Source organism: Panthera onca, chromosome A2 (assembly GCF_046562875.1).
Source record: "Panthera onca isolate mPanOnc1 chromosome A2, mPanOnc1 haplotype 2, whole genome shotgun sequence".
Lineage (NCBI taxonomy): Eukaryota > Metazoa > Chordata > Mammalia > Carnivora > Felidae > Panthera > Panthera onca.
In genome coordinates, this window is record NC_138340.1 from 122,264,214 (window position 1) to 122,286,513 (window position 22,300).

Sequence of the window (22,300 nt, forward strand, 5' to 3'; positions counted from 1 at the left end):
TCCTCTTTCCTTTTCATGGCTACATTATATTCTGGAACATGGATACACAAGTGGTTTAGCTATCCCACTAGTGTTGGACGTTTGTATTATCTCCTTTTTCCTCATAACAAAATATGCTACTTGGAGCAGTTGTGTGCATAATTTTGAGCATGAGTATTTCTTTAGAATAAATCTCTAGAAATGGAATTGCTGGGTCGGAACGAGTACCTCTTATCATTGTCTGCACTTAAAATATCAAACATTTACATTTTGCATACTCTTCTGGGGAATAATGGTAGCTCATCGTTTTAACGTGAATCTCTCCACATTGCTGGTGCAGTGAAGTATTTTTTTTGCAAGCACTCATTGAAAATTTGTTTTTATTCTGGTCATTACCTGTTTATTTCTTTTGCTCGTTTTTCTTTTACTTGCTTTGATCACTTGTCTTTCTAACTGTTTGAAAGATAGTAATGCTTTGTCGGTTAAACACGTTGTAAATGTGTTTACAAGACTGCATAATTTTATTACAGTCAAACTATCAGGTTTTGTCTTCATGAATTCTGAAACTTATTTCTTGTTTGTGGAAGTCTTTTCCCATCCTAGGATATAAAAGTATTTTTAACTGTTTTATAACAATTTTATGGGTTGGATTATTATATATATGTCCTTAATTTAGCTAATTTTTTAAAGTTTATTTATTTTGAGAGAGAGAGAGAGAGCGCGCACAAGTGGGGGAGGGGCAGAGAGAGAGAGAGAGAGAGAGAGAGAGAGAGAGAGAATCCAAGCAGGCTTCATGCTGTCAGCACAGAGCTTGACGTTAGCCTATGAAACTGTGAGGTCATGATCTCAGCCATGATCAGGACTCGGACACTCAACGGACTGAGCCACTGAGGCACCCCAGTCAAGCTAAATTTTTATTTCTTTGTCTAATCTGAAATGATATCTAATCTTCCTTAGTTTTTTTCCCCCAGTTGGATAGACATTCCACCCTTTTAATTTTTATTAAATAGACCATCATTTCTCTATTATGTTAAAATGTTACTTTTATCATGAACATTCAATACATTCTTCTTGTATTTAGTTCCAGACTTTCTATGTTATATTACTAATCTATTAGGCTATTTCCATGGTGAATGCCCTCTTGTGTTTGTTATTATTAACCTGGTAGCAGGTTTTGAGATCTGGTATGTTAATATCCCTTTCTTTATTCTTTTTTCCTTCAAAATTTTCTTGCACACTTACTTGTTCAAGTGAACTTTCAAATATCCTTGTCAAATTGCAAAAAAAAAAAAAAAGTCTGGTCAAGAGTTTTAGAGAAATTGCATTGAATTTATAAATTAATTTGGAGAAGTGATTTTCTTAAAAATATGGAATCTTCCTCTCCAAGAACATGACATGATTCTCCATTTATTCAGCCTTTCTCATAGAGTCATTTGTATAGCTTTTTAGTTGTCTTGTCCAACTTACCTGCAAGGTATTTTCCATTCTGTGCTTGTATTGAATCTGGGACTCATTCTATCATTGTATGTTCTAATGGGTTACTAATAGGGAAACTATTAGTTATTGTGTATTTTTGGTTACCTTTTCTTGGTTACCTTTTTAAACTTTCTTATTAGTTCCTGTCTCTTTTCAGTTGGTTTTCATGGGTTTTCTAGGTAGAACATTACATAATCTGTAAATGAAAATAATTTTACTCTTTCTAGTATTTATATCATTTATTCCTAGGTTTTGATGAGGATGGTGTTTGCTATATAGTTTTGGGAAGTTATTCTTCATTGAACTAGGAAAGTTCCTATTCCTGGCTTGTTTTAGTGTGTATTTTTTAAAAATCAGGAAATTCAATATGTTTTGGAAACATTTTCTGGAGTGATCCCTTCCCTTCGTGATGGACGTTTATAATATTCCAATTTGTCTTCCTAATAAACAATGCTACAATGGATATATTTGTGTGTATCTTTGAATATGTGTGAATATATCTTTTAGAATTAATCTCTAGGAGTGGAATTTCTGGGACAAAGGGTACGTACATTTAACATTTTCATAGATATCAAATGAACAGAATACAAGAGTGCTCATTTCTCATGTCTTTGTTGATGTTTTGATTACTGAACTATTCACCAATCTTATGGGGGATAAGGGTAGTTTATTGTTTTAATCTGTTAATGTAACAAATATTAGTAGATTTGTTTTTTTTCCCTTGAACTTCCGGTGTAAAACCTTTATGGCCACGATCTGTTTGTTCTTTTAATACACTGCTAAATTCTATTTGTTAACATTTTGTTTGTAGTTTTTGCATTGTTCTTTGTATGTTCTCTAGTGTGTGGTGTGTGGTGTGTGTGTGTGTGTGTGTGTGTGTGTGTGTGTGTGTGTGTATTCATATGCTTTCTTCATTGTCCGGGATTTGGAGTAGAGTTTTGTTAGCCTAATAAGTAATTTGTGAGGTTTTCTTTTTATTTGCTTTTAAACAAAAGCAAATGAGGTAGTTTGTAAGTTACATCTTCCCTGAAGGTATTAAGAAACTGGTCTGTAAAGTTATCTGCATTTTAATGCCTTTTAATGCATCCATCTTTGATTAGTTTATTTAAATTTCTCCTAAGGACATTGCTCTACTCAGATTTTCCACATCTTCTTTTAACTTTTTTTAAGTTTATTTATTGAGAGAGAGAGAGCAGAGGAGGGGCAGAGAGAGAGGGAGAAAGAGAATCCCATGCAGGCTCCATGCCACCAGCACAGGGCCCCACACAAGGCTCAAATTCATGAACCACGAGATCATGACCTGAGCAGAAACTTGAATCAGACCCTCAATTGACTGAGCCACTTGGGCACCCTCTATATCTTCTTGATTCGATTTTGTTAATTTCTGTTTTCCCATTTTGTGTGATTTTCCCTTGTGATTTAAAATATTCTATACATCTGTTGTCTTGTCCTCCTTCTGATCCCTAAATTTGTTTAGTTGTATTTTCTCCTTTTGGATTGACTAACATTGGCAGTGAACAGTGTTCTGTGCTGAATTCCAGGTACTGTGTAGACGCTGGGCTTGTAGTGGAGATCATTGAGAGAACCCTGACGTCATAGAGCATGTTTTATCATTCTAATTGATCTGTGGAAACAAACAAACAAAAAAACAAAGCCCCCAAATAAAGTTTTTATTGATTGTCTACCTTTTTCCTATTTCTTTATAATGCATTTTTATCTTTATTAATTTCCTTCTTGTGTAAGTTAAAATTGTGGCACTTTCCCCCTAGCTTTTGATTTGAATGCTTCATTATATTGTCGATATTTACTACGTTTTAGTAAGTTAGTGTCACGTTCTGCCTTTTTCTTTTCTCCAGGCACTGCTTTGGCTCCATCCAGATGATGTCACTGTATGGTCCTTTCATTGCACCTTGTTTCTATTAGTTTGCTCCCTGTCCTCCCCTTTCTGTTTACAGAGATTTTGTCCCTGATCTTCATCTGAAGGTAAATGCTGTCATTGTCGTTCCCAGGCAGCTTTTTAATTAATAATACTTATGGTTGTCCTTTCTGGTTCCCCATGTTCAGTTACTCTGAGCTTGGAGTTTCTCCAGAGGACAGCTCTCACCTCGGCAGGAGCCTCTTCTCTGTCTGTTTGGCATTGTTTTCCATCACCCCGATCCGATTTGCTTTCTCTTCTAGAAATTGCCTACTTTTCTGGCTCAGTCATGAGCCAGAAATACTCAGTTTTTCTCAGTACTCTTATGAAACTCTTTTTCTTCTATCTCTTCTGTCATTTCAGCAATAGTAAATGGGAGGTAAACAAGTGTTCTCACGTTGCCATCCTGGATTCTAAGTCTAGATGGGATTTTGACTGATCAGAGAGGGTCCTCCTGGGTCAGCAACAGTCCATGCAGAGGCGAGAGCTCTGACAAGTCTTTGCCCAGAATCATTTCTGTCTTTTCTTTGCTCTTCAGGTTAACTTTGTGCTCTTCATTGGCATCATCGTCATCCTCGTGCAGAAACTTCAGTCTCCAGACATGGGAGGCAACGAGTCCAGCATCTACTTGTAAGTACCATTGTGTGAATGCCATAGTCACTTCCAACAGCTATGTGGGCCCTGCACTGAGGTCACAGGAGAAGGCCTAGGTTTTGCTGACAGGGTAAACCAGCAGCGGCATTTGCAAGACTTCTTTCTGATCAAAGTGCCTTTAAAATGTAGTTGCCTTGCCTATCCTTTAGCCAGCCCAGGAGCTAATCCACATGGTGATTACATGGAAGGGAAGAGAGAGAGAGAGGAAGAGATGGTCAGACCCTGTGTCACATGAGGAAAAGCAATATGGAAGACACCAGATTCCTTAGGGTAGTTAGGGTCTTAGTTGTTTCGCAGTTGGATTTCCTTTGGGGATCTTGGTTCTGTGGGAAGTTCATGAATGCCACTGGATGCACTCTTGCCTGATGTCCCCACCCCAGCCCAGTGGGGCTGAGCAAGTTGCTCAGCCCCGACTAGCGAACCAGGTGGACATTCTTGCTGGCTATTGGAAGAGGGGATTCTTTCTCTTCTCCACCTTCTTTCAGGGAAGCTCTATCTTCGGGCCTGGTCTTCCTCCTATAACTCCCTCCTCCATGACCAGAGGGACAGCTGATATGTTTGACATAGCTGGGGTTCCCCAGGCAACACTTACCATTGAGTGTAGGGTTTTCTCCACCTCCATGGCTGTTTGGCTTTGCTTCCTACAAATCTTTTTGCAGTCACGTCCCTAACAGCTTGCCCCACTTGCTCTGCCACCCCTCTCCCAGCCTTCCACTTATTCTGAATCAGACTGGGAAGCTTCCATTTCACCCTTCTTGCCTCATGATCAGGAGAATGACCAGCTGGGTGTGTGGGGTGTGGGGACACTGCTGCTGCTGGGGGTGGGGAGGGAGATCGAACCCCTGTGGTTGGCTGGTGGGGTCAGATGGGCACAGAAAGTCTGAGGGCATTCTCTGGGGTCTGTCCATGGGCAAGGTGGAAGCCATATGTGTTGCCTCTTTAGTTTTTAAAGAAAAGAGCAGATTAGAAGGAGCTGAGGTATTCTCATGGCGTCAGTGGGGGCTTGTCCTGTTTTCATTGGAGACTCCAACCCAATGGGGCTCAGAACCTTGAAGGCTGCCAGTGGACAAGTAGAGCAGCAGAGAGACCCCACCAGAGGGTTCTCCCCACCGGCCATTCTCCTGGATAGACGGTGTGGCAGGAACTACCCAGAGACCCATCCCAGATCCTTAGGGCTTCCCCAGAGATGCAGAACTTGCCCTGGGTCTGTGTGGTCAGCTTGGGCGCCTGCCTTGTAGAAGTCCTTCCCGTGGGTCTGGGGGATCTGCATAGGGCCTGGCTTGGTCAGCCTTGTTTTCCCTGCTTTTGAGGATGATTACATTTCATTGGAAAAGACCCCCTACCTTTTTTTTTTTTTTTTTTTTTTTTTTTTTGGTGTTCATTTACTGTCTTTTTTTTTTTTTCATGTTTTTGCAAGTGTTTTTTGTTTTTGTTTTTTTACCAACCCCTGCTTATCTGTATGTGTTTATGTAGTCAAAAATTTGTCATGCATATAAGTCATAAAGTCTCTAATGCCTTGCACTGGGGGACCAGTGGGACTGGCTCCCTGTGACTGACTAACTTCCCTAGAGGGATCATTCCTACCTTAGTCTCTAGCACCCACAAAACAGAGCCCTGCCGCTCCCTTCACCTCCCTGTCTGGCGTCAGCTCTCATGTCCTATGTCTAGCCACACGGGGGACTGCTCTAGGGCCGAATGCCTCCCATGCAGTTGTTTCTGACATCTGAAGCTACTGGTAGCTAAATTGGCCTTTTCTTTCCTTTGAGCTCCAGGCTTGGTCCCCCTACTCTCTGCTTGCTGCTGGGAAGGGTTTCTTCTTCTGGGGTTTCTGGGATCTCTTCTCTGGGAGGCTCCCCCTTCCTTCCCTCCCACAGGGACACACACAGGGGTCCAACTGCAACCTAATAAGGACACTCTACTGACCCCAACGCACCTTCACCAGCTAAGACATCTTGTGGTAGGCAGCCAGAAGCTCCCCAGGTCTGGTAGGAGGGAAGTGTGGGGTCAGGGTTTCCGAAATATTCCCAAACTGGGAGCTGTAGGATCCTGTCTGGCCTTCCTAATGCATAGACAACCATTTGTAAGAGTGATTTATACATTTAAGTACATTTAAGAACCAGCTGGTTGGTTTGCTTCTGCTGTGGACCAAAAAAATCCCCTTGCAATCTCAGAGAATCCTCTTTGGTGCTAGTCTCAAGCCCCAAAGACAAAAAACTCAGGTGCGGTTGGCAAGCCAGGTGGGAGGGCTAACACAGGATGCGGGGCCCTTGATCCCCTGACATTTAGCAACCTACATGAGTGTTTCCAGGGTCAAGGAGACCCTGTTGGTGGAAGGTGAGGGATAATCAAGGAGACGGTGCTGCTGAGGACTGCAGGCTTTTTGCCAACACTTGCAACTCTGTCCACGCACATTTAGTGCCCACGAACACCCAGTGATCTGGTGGGCTGAGTAAGCATCCCTTTTTACAGCTGAGGGAACTAGTTGTCAGTGTAGTGCAATGAATCCAGTAGGAGCAAGTGAAGCCATAGCTGTGGTGCCGCCAGCCCTTGGCTCTAAGCTTGACTACACCATCTTTCCTGTCCTCGAGGAAATGACAGATGAGAGATGGTGTTCAATAAGTGTATAAGCAAGGCTTCCTGGAACAAACGGCCCCAATGGGATCCAGCCTTGTAGAGAACTGCCCCCCTCCCAGAGTGCTTTGGGCTGGGAGGTGTCTGCTGTGGGGGGAGTGGAGGCTATCGGGGGGATGGGAAGGGGCACGACCTGGTGGGAGAGGAGATTTCAGGGCTGTGCCTGAGTCCCCTTGGGCCACCAGAGTTATGTGTGGGGCGGAGGGGCCCCTTCAGATCTGCCCACAACAGCTTTCCGATTTTTTCCTCTGTTTCCAGAACAAATTTAAGCCTGGGAGTCCCCAAGAAAGCCCGAGAGGACCCCCTGCCTGTGCCCTCAGACCAGCATTCACTCCCTTTCCTGTAGGTTGGTTCCAGCTGCTTAGATGATAAGGGTTTGAGATGGCGCTTCTGTTGGAGGCTTGGACCCCCGCAGGGGGTGGTAGCACTGAGCCACCCACACTCTTTCACCTGGTGCTCCTGATGAAATGAGTCGCTGGCACCAGGACTTGGGCAGGGGCCAGGCGTGGAGTGTGGGCCTGGGTCAGGGCTTGGCATGTGCTCTGGCTCATTGTGGTCTGGGGTGGGGGTTAGGGCTCAGCCTGAGGCTGGGATCAGGGTTAGTCTGCTCTTTCCTGCCCTTAGCTTTGCGAGAAGCCGGCTGGCTCAGAAAAGGGAGGGTGAGTTCCCACACAGACATGGACTGTGCTGAGACCGTCTCCAGGAGCTGGCTTCACTCCCAGCTGTCTCTCCATTACAGGATGGGCATTGGAAGCTGGGTCTGGGGGAGAGAACCCCCATCTGTATTTCCCTCAGGGACCTTGCAGAGCAGGTCTGCACAGCCCCTTGGGTGAAGGAAGGAGATGAGAGCAGATACCATGATGTAGATAGCAGGGCTGTGACATACCCAGCGTCTGAAGGATGACCTCGACTCCACAGACAGGCTCTGTACTGGCAGAAATGCAGCCAGGAAGCCATCAGTCCAGGAACTCAGCCCACAGCCTAAGGCTTCCAGTTCACATGGGGCTCCATTTTCCACTTCCAAAGCACCCCTTCTCTGTCTAGGAGGGCCCCGTCCTCACAACTCCTGTTAGGGATCAGCAGCGGGGGAATGGTTACTCCTATTTTGCAGATGAAGAAACTGAGTCCCAGAGAAGGAAAGTGACCCCACCTGAGACCACCCAGCAAATCAGTGTCTAGACAAAGCCTTGAGCTCAGGTGCCCTGACCCCCCAGGCTGGGGAGGGGGCACAGAGGGTGAGCTTGTCCTCAGTGGTGGGGGAGGAGGGAGAGGTGGGCAGAGAAGCTCCAAGATCTGCTGAGCTGAGCTGAGCTTCCGGCCAGAGTACCAGCATGGTGTGCAGCGCTTGCCTGGGGGCTGGGCCAGGGTTCTGGGGCTTTACAGCATCTTGCCATCATGAGAGACCCTATGGAGAATGTTCGGTTCAGACTGAGACCTTCTGTAGGCCTGCCAACTATCTCAGTGCTTCAGTGATCACTAGGAACAAGGTGAAATAGAGAGGGGTGCTGCCTCAAAGCTGCCCCACCACCACAGGATGGGGGTCTAACATTCTGTCGGGCATTTCCTGGGGCTACAGCAGCTTTGCACACAAAAGTCACCAAAGCTCCAAAGCTTCCATGGAGTTTAGCCTGTGACCAAAACAGGGGTCGAAGAAACCATGTGCTGCCTCCCTGGGTTACAGACTGAAGTGGTGAGACCTGGAAGTGGCTTTGACCTTCCTGCAGATACACAGCAAAGCCTTGGCAGAACCAGGCCCGGGAGCCAGGGCTTCCTGGTTTCCAAATGCAGCCGTGGGCCCTGCACCTGCCATGGGGATCTCCAGCCTTCTGATTCAGTTCCCGCCCAGCACCCTTGTCTGAATGTCTTATCCTCCCTTGGGTCCAAATCAGAACTGAGTTCACCAGCCAGTCTGGGTTTATGTCTTCCTTTTGATTAAATTCCTTTCACTAATTGTAGTGACTTTTTAGAGGTCATGACCTCTCTTCCTTTCTCACATCTATATCTGGCTTTTCTGCCCCTCTCTTGTGTCATTTCAGTGGGTCCCTTTGCACAGAGCCATTGAAGGTTTGGGAGAAGTGGAGTATTTGGGAAGAAGGCCACTTACCTCTTTCTCCAGATCCTTCTCCCAAGAGGCCTCCTGGGCATCAGGTCCCCCCACTTTGTTTACCCTTCCCCGTCCGAGACCCACATCTTTACGAGGGGTCTGATCTCCCAGCTAACTAAGTGGCCTCTAAGGAAATCAGAGGAGTCTATATTTACTGTGTCCAGGGCCCAGGAAGGTCAGGGACAACAACTTGGGAGCTCAGAGACGGAACAGTCTCAGAAGAGAGTAGCTGAAGCTTTAAAATTCAGGGTGAGGGCTTAAGCCTGGTGGGGACGGGGTGGCATCTGAGGTTTGGGTTCCTGGGCCCTCAGCCAGGCCATGGTTGAGGGAGCAGGCCACTGGCTGTAGGAGAAAGTAGCCAGCCATTCAATCTGGACCAGGTAGAGAATAAATTTAGAGGCTACAATGGTTCCCATTCCCGAATACCCAATTAAGTTGTTTTAATTTGTGAGAAAAAGCATACTTATGTGTCCATCTGTCTCTTTGTATGTGTATGAAACAGACCTTTGACATTCACTGAGGACACATGAAGAAACTTCTCAAATATGGGACTTCCTCATGACAGTGTGTCTAGAGCTTCGAGTTGTATGTGGATCACCTAGGGACCTTGTTAAAATGCAGATCCGGAGCCAGCAGGGCTGGGGCGGCACCTAAGATTCTGCATCTCTAAGAAGCTCTCAGGTGGTACTGATGCCGCTGATCTGGATAGCAGAGCCTCACGCAGGACCTCACATCCCATGTCTGTAAAGTGGGCCAGTAGTGCCCTCACAGAGGGGTGTGAGCTGAGAGGTGCCATTTGTTAAGTGGGAACACCACGCTTGACTGTGGCAAGGGTCCTGGGTGGACCTCGGCTTGCCTCCTCTTTGAAGTGTGTGATTCACATGCGTGCCTCAGCAAAATGACGTGTCTCCACATGTCAAGGACCTTCAGACTTCCTCTCAAAGATCGGGAATCACAGATTACAAATCAGTGAATGCCCAAGGTCTGGTCTCTTCATGTGTATTTGTTCTCATGTGTATCAGATCCCTGCAGATAGATCCGTTCACCAGCAGGTGCCAGGAGCTCGGTACCTCATGGTGCCTGAGGAGGGTTCGTGAGGGAGGCTGCTCTTTTGAGGTCTGATGAGAGAACACAGCTCTTCATCCATGTCTTACATGCTTATCAGAGAAGGAGAAGAAGTGTCTGTGGCTTGTCCCCACCCACGCAGAAGCAGGACCGTGATGAGCTAGAACAGACGGAAATTCCGCCTGACCTCTCTGAGGGGGTGGAATTTCTCAGTGCCTCACCCAGGCTAGTAGGGCTAACCCGGGGCTCACCTGTGGATGCCTCGGTGTTTCTGCAGGCAGTGGGGCGGTGCCAAAAGGTGCCCTTCTCAGCCTTCAGCCCCTGCCCTTTGAACTTCAGAAAGTCTAGCCCAGCGCTGTGCTGTAGACCTCTCAGCAGGGACAGCAGTGCCCTAGCCTGTGCTCTCCAGTATGGGAGCCACTAGCTGCACGTGGCCGTTGAGTCCTGGCAAGGTGGCTAGGGGAACGGAGGAAAGCGGATTTCTAATTTGATTTAATTTTCATTCCAATAGCTGCCGATGGGTAGTGGCTGTCCTATTGGACAGTGCAGATCGAGACCAATTAACAATCTCTTCCAGCCATCCCGCCTCTTTTCCCCCCACCCCGTATGCCCGCACTGAACTGCCTGGGGGCTCAGAGAGGACGAGGTGCAGGCAGAAGAGTGAGAGGTGTAGAGGAGAAAGACCAGTGGACACCCAAGCCCAGGACTGGCCTGATTCAGGCTGGGTGGGCCCGGGCTAGGCAGCACGAGGTCCACGGGATGTGTTTCTGGCTGCCCACCTGGCTGAGTGACCTCCGACAAGGCCGTGCTCTGAGCCTGGGCCTGACTCAGCCAATTTCTGGGGCCCCTGCTTGAGACCCAGCCCCGCCCCCACCTTCAGAACACACGTTCCCGCCAGCTCCCCTTACCTGTCTGCGGACCCAGCGTGAGCGCTCGTTGCGTGCACATGTGTTCATGCACACACCTGTACACGTATGGGCATGCATTTCTGTGTCCAGAGCTGACCATGTCTTGGCCCCTGGCTTCCTCATCCTCTTTCCATGTCACTGCCCCAGCCCTGTCTCCATCCCTGGGCTCCTCTGCCCTCCCCTGAGCCTTGTCGCTCCAGGTCCACCTCAGTTTCTTCATTGCCCGATGCCCCCAGCTGACAGAAGTGCTGATCTTGTCACACCCAGCAGCTGCGTGCAGAAATGCTACTGCAAGCCACAGCGGGCTCAGCAGCACCCTTGCAAGATGTCAGAACTGTCCACCATAACTCTGTAAGTGTGCGTGGCGTGGCTGTGGCCGGGAAGCCCGGAGGGGAGGGGGCCGCATGCTGCTGCCGCTGCCCGGAGCTTGCATCCCGCCGGCTGGACGAGAGCGGAGAGCGAGCCTGTGCCTCCAGCCCGGCCCTTTCTGCACTGTTGCATGTTGTTGTCTGTGTGTCTTGTGAGTTCTCTGCAGCCTCGAGGCCCTCGGGGCGGGGTGGGGTGGGGTCGGGGGAGGTCGTGGGGACGGAGTGGCAGGGCTGAGGCCTGGAAGCCTCTCCGGCAGCCGCCCCGATGTGTGGTCTTCCCAGAATCCCCAACTTCCCTGGGCTCGTCTTTGCAGCTGCCAAATCAAGTTCTAAGACCCTTAGAGCTTGAGTTCTCAGAGACTGTCCCCCTGCACGGGACAGGACCCTCACCCTGAGGAACCTCACTCACGCTTCATGTGCCAAGTGGCTTAATCCCCACACTGACCCTATGAGATGGGTTCTTGTAGAAACGCCATTTTACAGATAAGAGAACGGAACGCAGAGAGGTGAAGTACTCACTCAAGGTCACATAATTGGCGTCTCTAAGTGAAGCTCAGTCTTAACTTGGAAATTGCTTGAAGTGGAGGAGCCCACTGTAATTTGGGCAGCTCTGACCAAATTGGAAGGTCTTCTTGGTATTTTTTAGGCTCTCTGCCCATTCATGCCTCTTTCGGACAGGACAGAGGCCGAGGCCTGTGTCACTGTCTCTGTGGTTTAACCAGATCATAGGGTGATTCTGTGACTGACCTCCAAGGGGTCCCAAGGCTCACACCATATGTCCCTATTCCATGGCCTCTGGTCAGCTCTGAAGTAGAGAGGTCCCAGAAGTATGGGCCCTAGTGGCCTCCTCATCTGCCCTCTCTGCCCTGTCTACCAAAGGGGTCACCGGGATGCCCTGGGTCCCTGACAGAAGTCCCCGTCCATTCCAGGGGACGGCTACAGGGCCACCAGGGAGGAAAAGTGTTGCCCTTGCTGCCATTTGCCACATGGCCAGGAAGTTGGAAGGACCTGAGCTCGTGTCTGAAAGGGCCCTGCTTCTCACACGATGGGCCCATCCATCCACTGCCACCATGAAAGCTGGAGAGGCTTGGCCTTTTGGTTTCCAAGACACTTTGGAACTGTAGGGTCAAGTCCCCGCAAACAGGCCCACGTGTGTAGAGGAGGCAGGGAAGGAGGAGGGCAGGGACAATAGGCACACCCCAGGGCTGCCTTCCCTCCTGAGCCCCTTCAATTAAGCTTCACTTGTAAAGTAACCCCTTTAGGCAGGGTTGCAGAGTGGTTCCCCAGGCGCCCACATACCTCAGTTCCAGGCCACTTGCCTCTCCTTTTTGGACCTTCATTTTTCAGCCATCACTCCCTGTTGCCTCTGGTGCTAACCACTGGATGCAGAGATGAATAGGACCCGAGCCCCGGGTCGTGGTCAGGTTTCAGAGCTCTGAGGCTTTCGTACGGTCTGGACGTTCGTTTACCCTTTCACAGGCAGGCAGGTGCCTTCTGAGCGGGAAGCCCCCAGCCTGGCATGTGCTGGGTGCTGGCCAGGGAAGGTAACTGATAAGCACCATGCCTACCTCCAAGGAGCCACAGTCTGAGAGAGGATAGACCACTCAAGAACCACACCTGGCCTCAGAGTGGGACCTCCTCACATCCTGTTGGCTCCAGCTCTGGTTCTGGGGCACCTGGGTCCTACAGAATGGGCTGCCTGTGAGCAGGGATGGAAGGCATGGGCACTGGCTCTCTGGGGGGCTTCTTCCTTCCAGGGCTGAGTGGTGGTCCACCTGAAGGTCTTCTTAGGCTACCCTTCCTCTTTCCTTTGTGTCGCCTTCTCTGCTTTTCTTTTTTCCTTCCCCCTCCCTCCTTCCTTCCCTCTCATTTGAAACTGGGAAGCCAAGGGCCTCACTCAGACTCCATGGATTCACCTTCTCCTAAAATCTGGAGCCCCCACATGCAACAGAACATTCTCTCTCACAAAGGCTGGGATGGGGAAGAGGACAGGGTACATATGTAACTGCCCCGACTCAAAGGGCCATCCCACACCCGGCTGTCCATCCCTGTGGACAATAACTGAGAGGGAGGGGAGCCGAACCTCCCACTTATCCCCAACTCCGATGGCCCAGGGGCAGACTGCACCTGCAGGGCAGGGCTGGCTCTTCCAGAAGATCCAGAGGGAGCCAGTACACTGGGGTGGGCGAAGATGGGGTGCTACTCTTGGAGACTCCCTGGGAGTACCCCTTCTGATAGAAGAGGACCCACGAGGATATGCAATATTTACCCTCCAGATGTCATACCATAGCTCTGTGCCCCCGCCCATCAGAGCAGAGCCCCACCCACTAGGCTTAGCGGCCAATGGCCAGCAGCCTCAGGGGGCACAGAAGTCCCTTTGGTCCTGTCTCTCTTTAACCCACAAGCTCCGAGCAGATAGCCTCCTCTCTCTTGACTGTTTCCCTGGTGGCAGGTTCCTCTGGCTTAGTTGGTGCTTGTTTATTCCCAGTGTCAGTAAATCCTTCCTAAGATCCCTCCTAGGTCTCACCCACTGAGCACCGCACCTCTCCCCGCCCGCCCCCCGCCCCACCCTGGGCTGCACTTCCCCATCACTCTCCATGAGTGTCCTGGCAACCCCAGACTCAGAAAAGCCCACTGCCTCTGTGGCCCCTTAGGGGGTTGTCTTTTTAGGCACGCGGAACTTCCTTCCAGAGCAGGAGAGGGTTTGCTTTGCTTGAGGGTCCCTGATGTCATTCAAGCCTTCTGAATCCAATCCCTCTATTTGCACTGACTTCACTTTTCCCAGGGGGTTTGCGTCTCCCACAAGGGGTGTCTGTCAATCACACACTCCCGTGTGCATTTTTAGTGACTTTACAGGATACGGACATGGCCTAGAGGGATGGGATGTCCCCTGAGAACCTCCCAGGGAGTTCTGGAAGGCCTGCTCTATTGGCCACCATTTGTCCCAGGCCCCATTCTTTCTAGGAAAGAATCGCAAGAGGGTCTTGGACAGCAGCCCCAGCCCTGGGGGAGAGCAGGGAGCTGGGACCGGCGTCTCTGCCCTTCCTGGTTCCAGCATCAAGACTTGGCGGTTCCCCAGAACAATATCTTGTTCTCTCCCGACAGACGGCTAGCCCGGTCCACCCTGCTGCTCATCCCGCTATTTGGAATCCACTACACGGTATTCGCCTTCTCCCCGGAGAACGTCAGCAAGAGGGAGAGGCTTGTGTTTGAGCTGGGGCTGGGCTCCTTCCAGGTAGGTGTGGCAGAAATGGCAGGTGGAACTCGTGGAGAGCCAGGGAGGGCCCTGGCCCCTGACCTGCCAGCGCTTCTGACTTCTTTAACCCAGTCTCAGCCTCGTGTTTCTGTCTCTGAAATGAGTGCTAGAAGAGAGAGGAGCTGGGCGAGCCCCTTCTGCCGTGTACCCTGTGGGCTCCCGAGAGAACACACACTGATGTCTTGTTGCCGCATCTGGGCGTTCTGAGCAAGGCCTCCCTTGGGTGCCCATCCCTCACCTTCAGCCTGGGACGTGAGCAGAGTGCTCTCCAGAGACCTCTGTGTCCACAGCCTGACTGCAGTCTACAGACCATGTCTCTTCTGAGCGCTGGAGCTCGGTCTTACCCCGGTTGGGGTCCCCAGCACAGGACCTGGCCACAGAGAGCGGAATGAGCTGAACAGGTAGATGAGCAAAGAGGTGCATAAATGATCCAGGGACTAGCAAGTGGGGAGCCATGAATCCATGCATGGAGGCATAGGTAGGTGGGGTTTTCAGTATGTGAGGGAAGGAGTGAGCAAGTTGGTATGAGAATGCACAGTGACTGCATTAACAGATGGCAGCCCAGGTGGCCAGGGAAAGTAGCAGTGGCAACCTTGGGTCCCCAGGACAGAGCACCTCTCCCTAAGCCAGCTGTTTAACCCAGCTTCTTGATGGTCAGAAGGTTACTCTGTGTATCTGACTTAATCTCTTCCCCCACCCCGCCCCCATTTTAACCCAAGGCCATTTCACCTCTTAGAGTTCTTAGCCTGGTGAGGCTGGGAGTTGTACAGACACAGCCCCAGCTTGGGAGTCAGAACCCAGGGCTTCTGTCTTAGCACAGAAAATTCTAAATGCAAAGAATATGCGTAAAGGTAGGAAGAATAGACAGCTGCCTGCTCTGTGCCGGGCATTTACTCGTGTGTGTTGTGTGTGCTGTGTACAAGAGGATCTGGCCAAAGTGGGGTGGGATGGGGAGGTATCAGGGATAGAGACATAGGTCTGTTCTATCCTGGAGTAGTGCCGTCCTCAGGGTCCTGCAAACTGGTTAGGGGGCCCAGAGAACATCCAACGGACATCTAGGACAAGCTTCTTGTAGAAAGTAGGATAGAGCTGGCCCTTGGGAATGGGAAGGATCTGACCTAGGAAATGTGAGATCCAAAGTCGGGGTGTAGCCATTTGGCCTCATGGGGACGGCCATCTTGGTTCAGCAGAACTTTACCCATCTTACTGCAGGTTCCTGGGCAGGTGGCCTCCTATCCAGTTCATTATATTTTTCTGCCTTCTAGGGTCATTCCCCTTTTCCTCCACCTCCTATACTCCCAGTGCACAAGGTCCCTTGCTAGCATTCTCAGGTTATTTTTGCTCTTTCTCCCTAGGGTTTTGTGGTGGCTGTTCTCTACTGTTTTCTGAATGGGGAGGTAAGACTCTGGCCCTCTGACTTCTTAACAGTGGAGGTGGGGATTGCCAGGGAGCAGGCAGGTAGGGACATCGCCTGCTGCCTACCAGAGCTGATTCCCTAGACCAGGGCAATGCCAGGCTCCCAGCACCTGGACGAGGGGGAAGGCAGTGGTTCTAGGGTCCCCTGACAGCCTCCACCCCATGCCAGAATCTCTCCCACTTTGCCTACTGTGCAAGGCATCAGCTGTGCCTGGAAAGGCATTGCCTGCTGAGCACAGCCCTTCCTGGCAAGGCTTGCATAGTAAGACTACCTTAGTAAAGAAAAATGGAAAGTGAGGAAGGGTGAGGTACAGACAATGGGACCTATAGTTTATGAGGCTGTGATGAGCAGGGCTGCTGAGGAGGGACTCTGGGGACTTGGAAGAGACCCCGGGAGAGGCCTAGAACCTTCTTGTATTGTTCCATTCCCAGGATGATGCTTTTGAATAGAGCCCATAACAGAGGTGCTGGGATAGGGATGGGGACTGAATGGGTGGGATGGGTTTAGAGAGTGGGCAGGAATCATTGCATCTGTGCTGGCATCTTGGTTGCATGACCTCAGCAGGCTCCCCCTCTTTTTGCATGTGAGAAACCAGAAGGTAGGGTTCAATGATTGCCAAGACAGTCTATGGGAAGGTCAGATGAGGATAGATAAGGAGACAGAGCCCTGCAGGGGGTGGCTGGGAAGTGGGAGTGTGTGGAGCTTACCAGGAGCCTGTGGGGGAGGTGGAGGCTGGAAGTGGAGGGCTGGATGCTGGTACCACTCACTTCTAGTCGTGCAGTTCATGCACTAAGCAAACGTGCTGGACTGAGGGGGCATATGGAGGCTGAAACTGGCCATGCCCTGTACTTAACCATGCTAAGAGCAACATGGGGGGTGTGTTCAGCCAGAGAGTGCATTATTTAGTGATCCTCAACCCTGACTGCATATTGGAATCCACTGGGAAGCTTTACAACCTATGGATGCCTTACCGCAGAGATTCTGATGTAATTGTTCTGGGATATGATATGGGCATCTGGACTTTTAAAGCTCTCCAGGTAATTCCAGTCGGCAGCTCACTGTTAATGGTCTGAGAGAGTGGGGCTCCTTGCCCTGATCTGTCTGACCCAAGGGCCTGCTTTTTAAAGATCCCGTGAGCTGGTCTCTGACTATGGAGCACCAAGGCCCAGGAACAGAGGCCCACAGAGAACAAGAAGCCACTGGAGGGTCTTGCTCAGTGACTTGGGAAAGGGGCTGAGGTCAGCCCCTCAGAGGCCTTCTTTCCCATTGGTGGCCTTGAGGGCTACAAGTGCCATTTGGGGGTTGCTGGGTACTGTAGGAGGCGGCAGGGCCAGCCTGGGAGGGGTCCCGGGCAGAGCATTCAGGTGGATGAGGCTAGAGAAGGTGTCTGTCTGGAAGTGACCGTCCAAGTTGCTCCCTGCAGGTACAGGCGGAGATCAAGCGTAAATGGCGGAGCTGGAAGGTGAACCGCTACTTTGCCGTGGACTTCAAACACCGGCACCCATCCCTGGCCAGCAGCGGGGTGAACGGGGGTACTCAGCTCTCCATCCTGAGCAAGAGCAGCTCCCAGATCCGCATGTCCGGCCTCCCAGCTGACAACCTGGCCACCTGAGCCCGCGCTCCCCTCCTCCTCTCCTCCACACGCAGGCTGGGTTTGTGGGCAGGCGCCGGCCCACGCATGTTGTGCTTCTTCTCTCACTTCGGGCGGGCCTGAGGCTGGAGGCTGGGCTCCCTGAGGTGGGAGAAGGATGCAGGGTGCAGATGGGTTATTTCCTCTCCCTGTTTGGCGCTGGCCCCACCCACCGTGGGCCGCTGGGCCCTGATCCAGACATGTAAATACGCCACAAATTTTGAAAAGTTGTCTCATTCCCTACCCCTTCGCCCACTGTCCCTGCTCACCTCAAGCAAGTCCCCAGCTTTACCCTGCCCTGTTTCCACCAGCCTCAGTGATCTCCTTGACCTTGTCAGTGAGGCCCTGTCAACTGAGGCTGATGACCTTGCTTTGGGGGCTTGGGGTGGGCATGTCCAACAGCCACCCCCCCCCCCAAGTGTCTGACTTTCAGCGTGGACTCCTTGAATCTTCTTGCCACCTGAGGCCCTTCTCAGACCTGGCCCAGTGTCTGAGGCCTGCCAGAGGTCCAACTTGGGCTCCCAGAGCATCCTTTAGTGCAGGCGAGACCTGAGTCGAGACTCCTTCATACCCTCCCCCAGCATCTTGGTGTCTAGGTGCCCAGCTCCTGGGTACAAGGGCAGTGGGATAGCTCCAGAGTTTTTGCATTCAGAGACTTCATTTTGGGTGTGGGGCTAAGGGTCCCAGAATGTTCTGGTGCTCTTCATTTGGTAGAAGAAAAATTGCCAAGAGCCAGAAATGTGGATGTGATTGGAAAGGAGATGGAAAGAGTTTGGGGCTCCCATGGAAGAAGACCTTCACTGGCTCCATTATTTTACCCCCAACTCAAGGTGAGAGGGGGTTCATCTGGTAGCCTCCCTTCTGCCCCTCCCATCCCCAGGCATCAGCTACGGACTGTGAGAGATGGATGCCTCAGAGACACTGCTCCCTACCCATGCCTAAGCCTTCCCCCTCCTCATTTCTCCTTAAGTTAAAGCCATGATTAGGATGAACCAGCCGCCTTCCTGTGATGTCAGTGAATCCTGAAACACCTTATGCCTCCATGTGCCCGAGTCCAGGGCCTAGATTTCCCCCTCACCCCACCCCCATGGACAATGAGGATCCCAGCCACCAGCTCTTTCGGCTTGGGCTCAGCTACTGAAATATCTCTGAGACCTTTGCAAAGACTTCCCTCTGTGTATTCTTGACGTTGAATCACCACGGACGCTAGAGTGTCCTAGAGTGTTGGGAGGGGAAGCCACACGTGCCATGCCTGTTAGCAGAAGCTGCAAATGGGAGCGATGGCAGATCCCCAATGCCTATTATGGTTCTCCAGATGCAAATTGCTTGGCCACAGTCTAGGAATTCAAGATGGGGTGCAACTGGGTTGGGGGAAGATGGACAGAAGTGCTAGAGTGCCATGGCCCGTGTGGGGGGCCCATTTCATTCTATGTTAACTTTTGGTGGTGTTCCTGTCCAAGTGTGTTTGTGGACTTGTTTCATGATCATGTTCTGGAATGCTTGGGGAATTTGCATGGAGAGAAAATACTGCTTAGCTTGGTTTTATAAAGAGGAAGGGGCTTGGGGGTATGTTTTTGGAGAGGTCTTCAAAGTGACTGGAGAAGGACTTAGTTGCTTTGTTTGGAGACAAGCCCTGTGTCCGTGGCCAGTGAAGCACTGTGGGTCCCTGGGTCTTTGGCAAACTTAGAATCTGCCCTAGTTGGGCTCAGACTACTGATATTGTGGACATGCAGCTCCCTGTTCTGGGCCTTGGTTTCTCCATTTGTGGGATGCAGGGACTTCTAAAGCTTCTCTAGGCTCTGTACTTCAGTAATTCTCCAGTTCAAAAGTAAGCAGATAAAAGGGCATGCATCATTGTTATGTGTATCATCTAAGGTTTTGAAGCGTACATGTTTGTGTATATGTGGAGGGAAGGGAGGATGCTGTTTATTTTCTCTTTCTTAGAAAGGAAACATCTGTTTCTTCCACTGGGACACCCCAGTGGAAGCTGGTGGGCCAGAGGGAAAGGTCATGACAGGGACAATTGGACAGGTGCCTTGGGCGTGATGTGCTGACCCAGCCGTGTGCCTAGCCAGGGCAGGGTGCCACGGCTGCTTGGATAGTAGCCACCTCCAGATCCTAGGAGCAGTCCCTTAACTGGACCCCATTTCTTCACCCCTGTCCCCACCAGCAGATCTGCTTCACTGTGGAAAAAGAGACTTTGATTTTATATACACATACATACACACACACACACACACACATGTCATCACAAAACAGCAAAAACATCATCAGGCCTGAATTCCATGTGCTGTGCTGTCACCTGAGCCCTGGGTTGCATCCTTGTAGAGGTTCCAGGTTCCCGTTGGTCTGTGGTTTGTTTTTCTGTCTGAATGAGTTATTGCCAGTCTTGTGAACTAGATGTACCCAATGTATTTCGAATGTTCCAGGAGGTTAGGCAGCTGGCTTAAAGGTCCCTGGCAGTGGGTGAGAAGCATAAGGTTTGGGTAAAAACCTTCCCTCTCTAGTCTTGGTTTTCAAATCTGTAAAATGGGAAGTAAGACTAGATGATTGGTGTAGCCCAGTGCATGTTTGGAATTCTCTGTCTAAATACCAGCCATCTAGTTGCTGGGAATGGGCCCCAGGCAGGGATTGTGGTATTTGCCTGACTGGAAAGGATAAGAAATCCTGTGCAGCCAGCAGGGGTTTGAGGGCCTTGGGAATGGTTAGGTTGGAGAAGAGCAGAGGTATCCAACTCCTTGACTCTAGAAGATCATTACCAGGAAGGGTTTTTTTTTCTTGTTTTATGCAATCCTAAAGGGCAACCGTCACCCAGGGGAGGCTGAATTCTCCTTGGAATGAAGCGATTTTTCAACCTCTTCCATGAATGTCCCGCCATGGGAAAGGCCGTGTTAGGAGAGAGTCTCCAGCCCTAGGGGAAATGGGATTTCAAGTCAGGGATGCTGAGGCTGTCAGGGAATCTGAGAGGGAAGTGTGTGTGATTTGGGCAGGGGGGAGGGGTTCAGTGGCCTTTTGGTGGTACCCAGCACTGTGGGCTTCTTAACCCCCTACTAGAGGCTGGGCTACTTTTCCTGTCTCCGTGGGTAGCTCTGTGGCCCTCCTTGACATATCCAGTGGCCTGCAGTGATTCCTTCTCTGACCCTTACCCCTCCCCAAACCAGCTTCTCTGGGGATCAGGGCCAGGCAGCTGGAGCTGGGCCCAAGGCTCGAAGTACACATCATCACTCACCAAGTGTGCTCATTCACCTCCTTCATCTGACCCTTTCCCTTCCTAGAAGGAAAGCTAGAAGAGGCTTTCTTTGTGATTCTGTGAGTACCCTTGACCCCTTCAAGGTCACTCCAAAGTGAAAGCAGTGAGTGCTTTGTCATCGTAAATTCCTGCCTGAGCCCAGTGACCATGGAAGCCTGCCAGAAGAGCTCTGAGCAGGGAGCGGGGAACCCAGGCTTCTCCCAGCTTTGCCACTGACCTGGCCTTGACCCCATCCCCATATATCTTCAGGGAGACTCACGAAGCACTAGATCTGGGAAAGAAAATGGAGATCTGCAGGTCAAACCTCCCCGTTGGGCTGATGAGAAATCACTTACCAGCAGGCCTAGCACAGTGCCTGTATTGTGTCGGGATCCAATATGCTTTACAAACCTGAGTGAGAAAATGGGCCCACCAGCATGTGTCCAGGCCTGCACGTGAGCCAGAATAAAGTGTCCGTACGGAAAACATTCAGCCTTGCGCAAGAGAGGGGCTCTGGCTACAGAAGTTGTTAAGACTCCATATTGCAGGAGGAACAATGGCGTCAGTGTGGCATGGGGACACCTGTGTTGTAGCTCAAGCCTTACCACCTGCTCTGTCCTCCAAGGTTTAGCCTCTTTGAGCCTCTGCTTCCTAATATGAGACATGGGAGGACATGATTTGCAGCCTGCTCCTCAGGCCAGGGATAAGGTTGAAATGAGACATTCTTGTGTGTAAAAGGGCTTTGGAAACTACGCAGGTAGGGGCTGGTTTCTGGGGTGAAGATCCCTGAAAGGGATCCCATGCTGTTTGTCAACTACTTTGAGCCCTCCTGGGTTAACCTTTGCCCCACTTGTAAAACCACCAGCACCGGGGGTAAGGGGAAGGCCAGTGGGCTCTGACAGACACAGAATTCCAGGCTTATCTCTGCCAACAACTGAATAGTTTGTTCCTGGCGTTAGGATGGGAGAATTTCATGTGGGTGGTGATTTCCATGTCACTTGCATGGGAATCCTTCAAGGATCTGGGATATCCCTGAAGTGGGCTATGTGGCCCTTTCTTCTTTCCCTAAATGTGAAGTCCTGGGATGCGTCTGTGCTTGGCCATTTGTGTCTTGTCTTATGTCCGTGTTTTATAGTTTGCTCTGTGAGGGCTGAAGTGGGGCAGTCCCCAGCATCCCAGACGTGGCTCCAGGCTTGCTTGTGGAACCAGGCTCACCTGTGTTTCATCTCCCACAATAAAGATAAACCCCGCAGACCTCACTGCTACTGCTGCCGCCATTAATGCTGTGCTCACAACCTTGTCCTGGATTTTAAGGATGTCAACCTGCTGTAGATAACTCAATAAATGTATTATCATTTTTCCTGGTGGCTGTAACTTGGCAGAAGTGGAGGGCAGGGAGGAGAGGAGGTAAGGAGGGGAGGAAATCTGATCATCCAGAGTAATCTGGTTTACACAGTCCTGTGGCCTTCTGGATTCTAAGGGAGAGGTGTGAGAACAAGCATAAATGAGCTTAGGTTGGGCTTGGAAGAGTCAGGTCCTAGGATCATGCAAACTGAATGGGATGAAGGTGTCTTGGATGTTTTGGGTTCCTAGAAATGGAAGTAACTCACCCCATGGTCTCTGATGCCTCGTGGCCTTCATATTGTTTTATCAGCATGGCTACCAGAT

General features: G+C 50.5%; 1 protein-coding gene across 5 annotated transcripts in view; it reads left to right on the top strand.

The window, feature by feature from the left end:
• The window catches only part of ADCYAP1R1 (ADCYAP receptor type I), a 59,104-nt gene extending 37,111 nt beyond the window's left edge, over positions 1–21,993 (top strand). Inside the window, exons 13-18 of one of the 5 annotated variants that reach the window (XM_060632838.3) lie at positions 3,909–4,000; positions 6,914–6,997; positions 11,000–11,083; positions 14,206–14,335; positions 15,712–15,753; positions 17,197–21,993. In XM_060632838.3, the coding sequence (XP_060488821.1) occupies positions 3,909–4,000; positions 6,914–6,997; positions 11,000–11,083; positions 14,206–14,335; positions 15,712–15,753; positions 17,197–17,385 (621 nt within the window). In that variant the 3' untranslated portion in view covers positions 17,386–21,993. The remainder of the gene's footprint in view (positions 1–3,908; positions 4,001–6,913; positions 6,998–10,999; positions 11,084–14,205; positions 14,336–15,711; positions 15,754–17,196) is intronic. The other 4 variants (XM_060632841.3, XM_060632840.3, XM_060632842.3 and 1 more) reach the window with 4 other exon arrangements.
• The last annotated feature ends 307 nt before the right edge of the window (positions 21,994–22,300 follow it).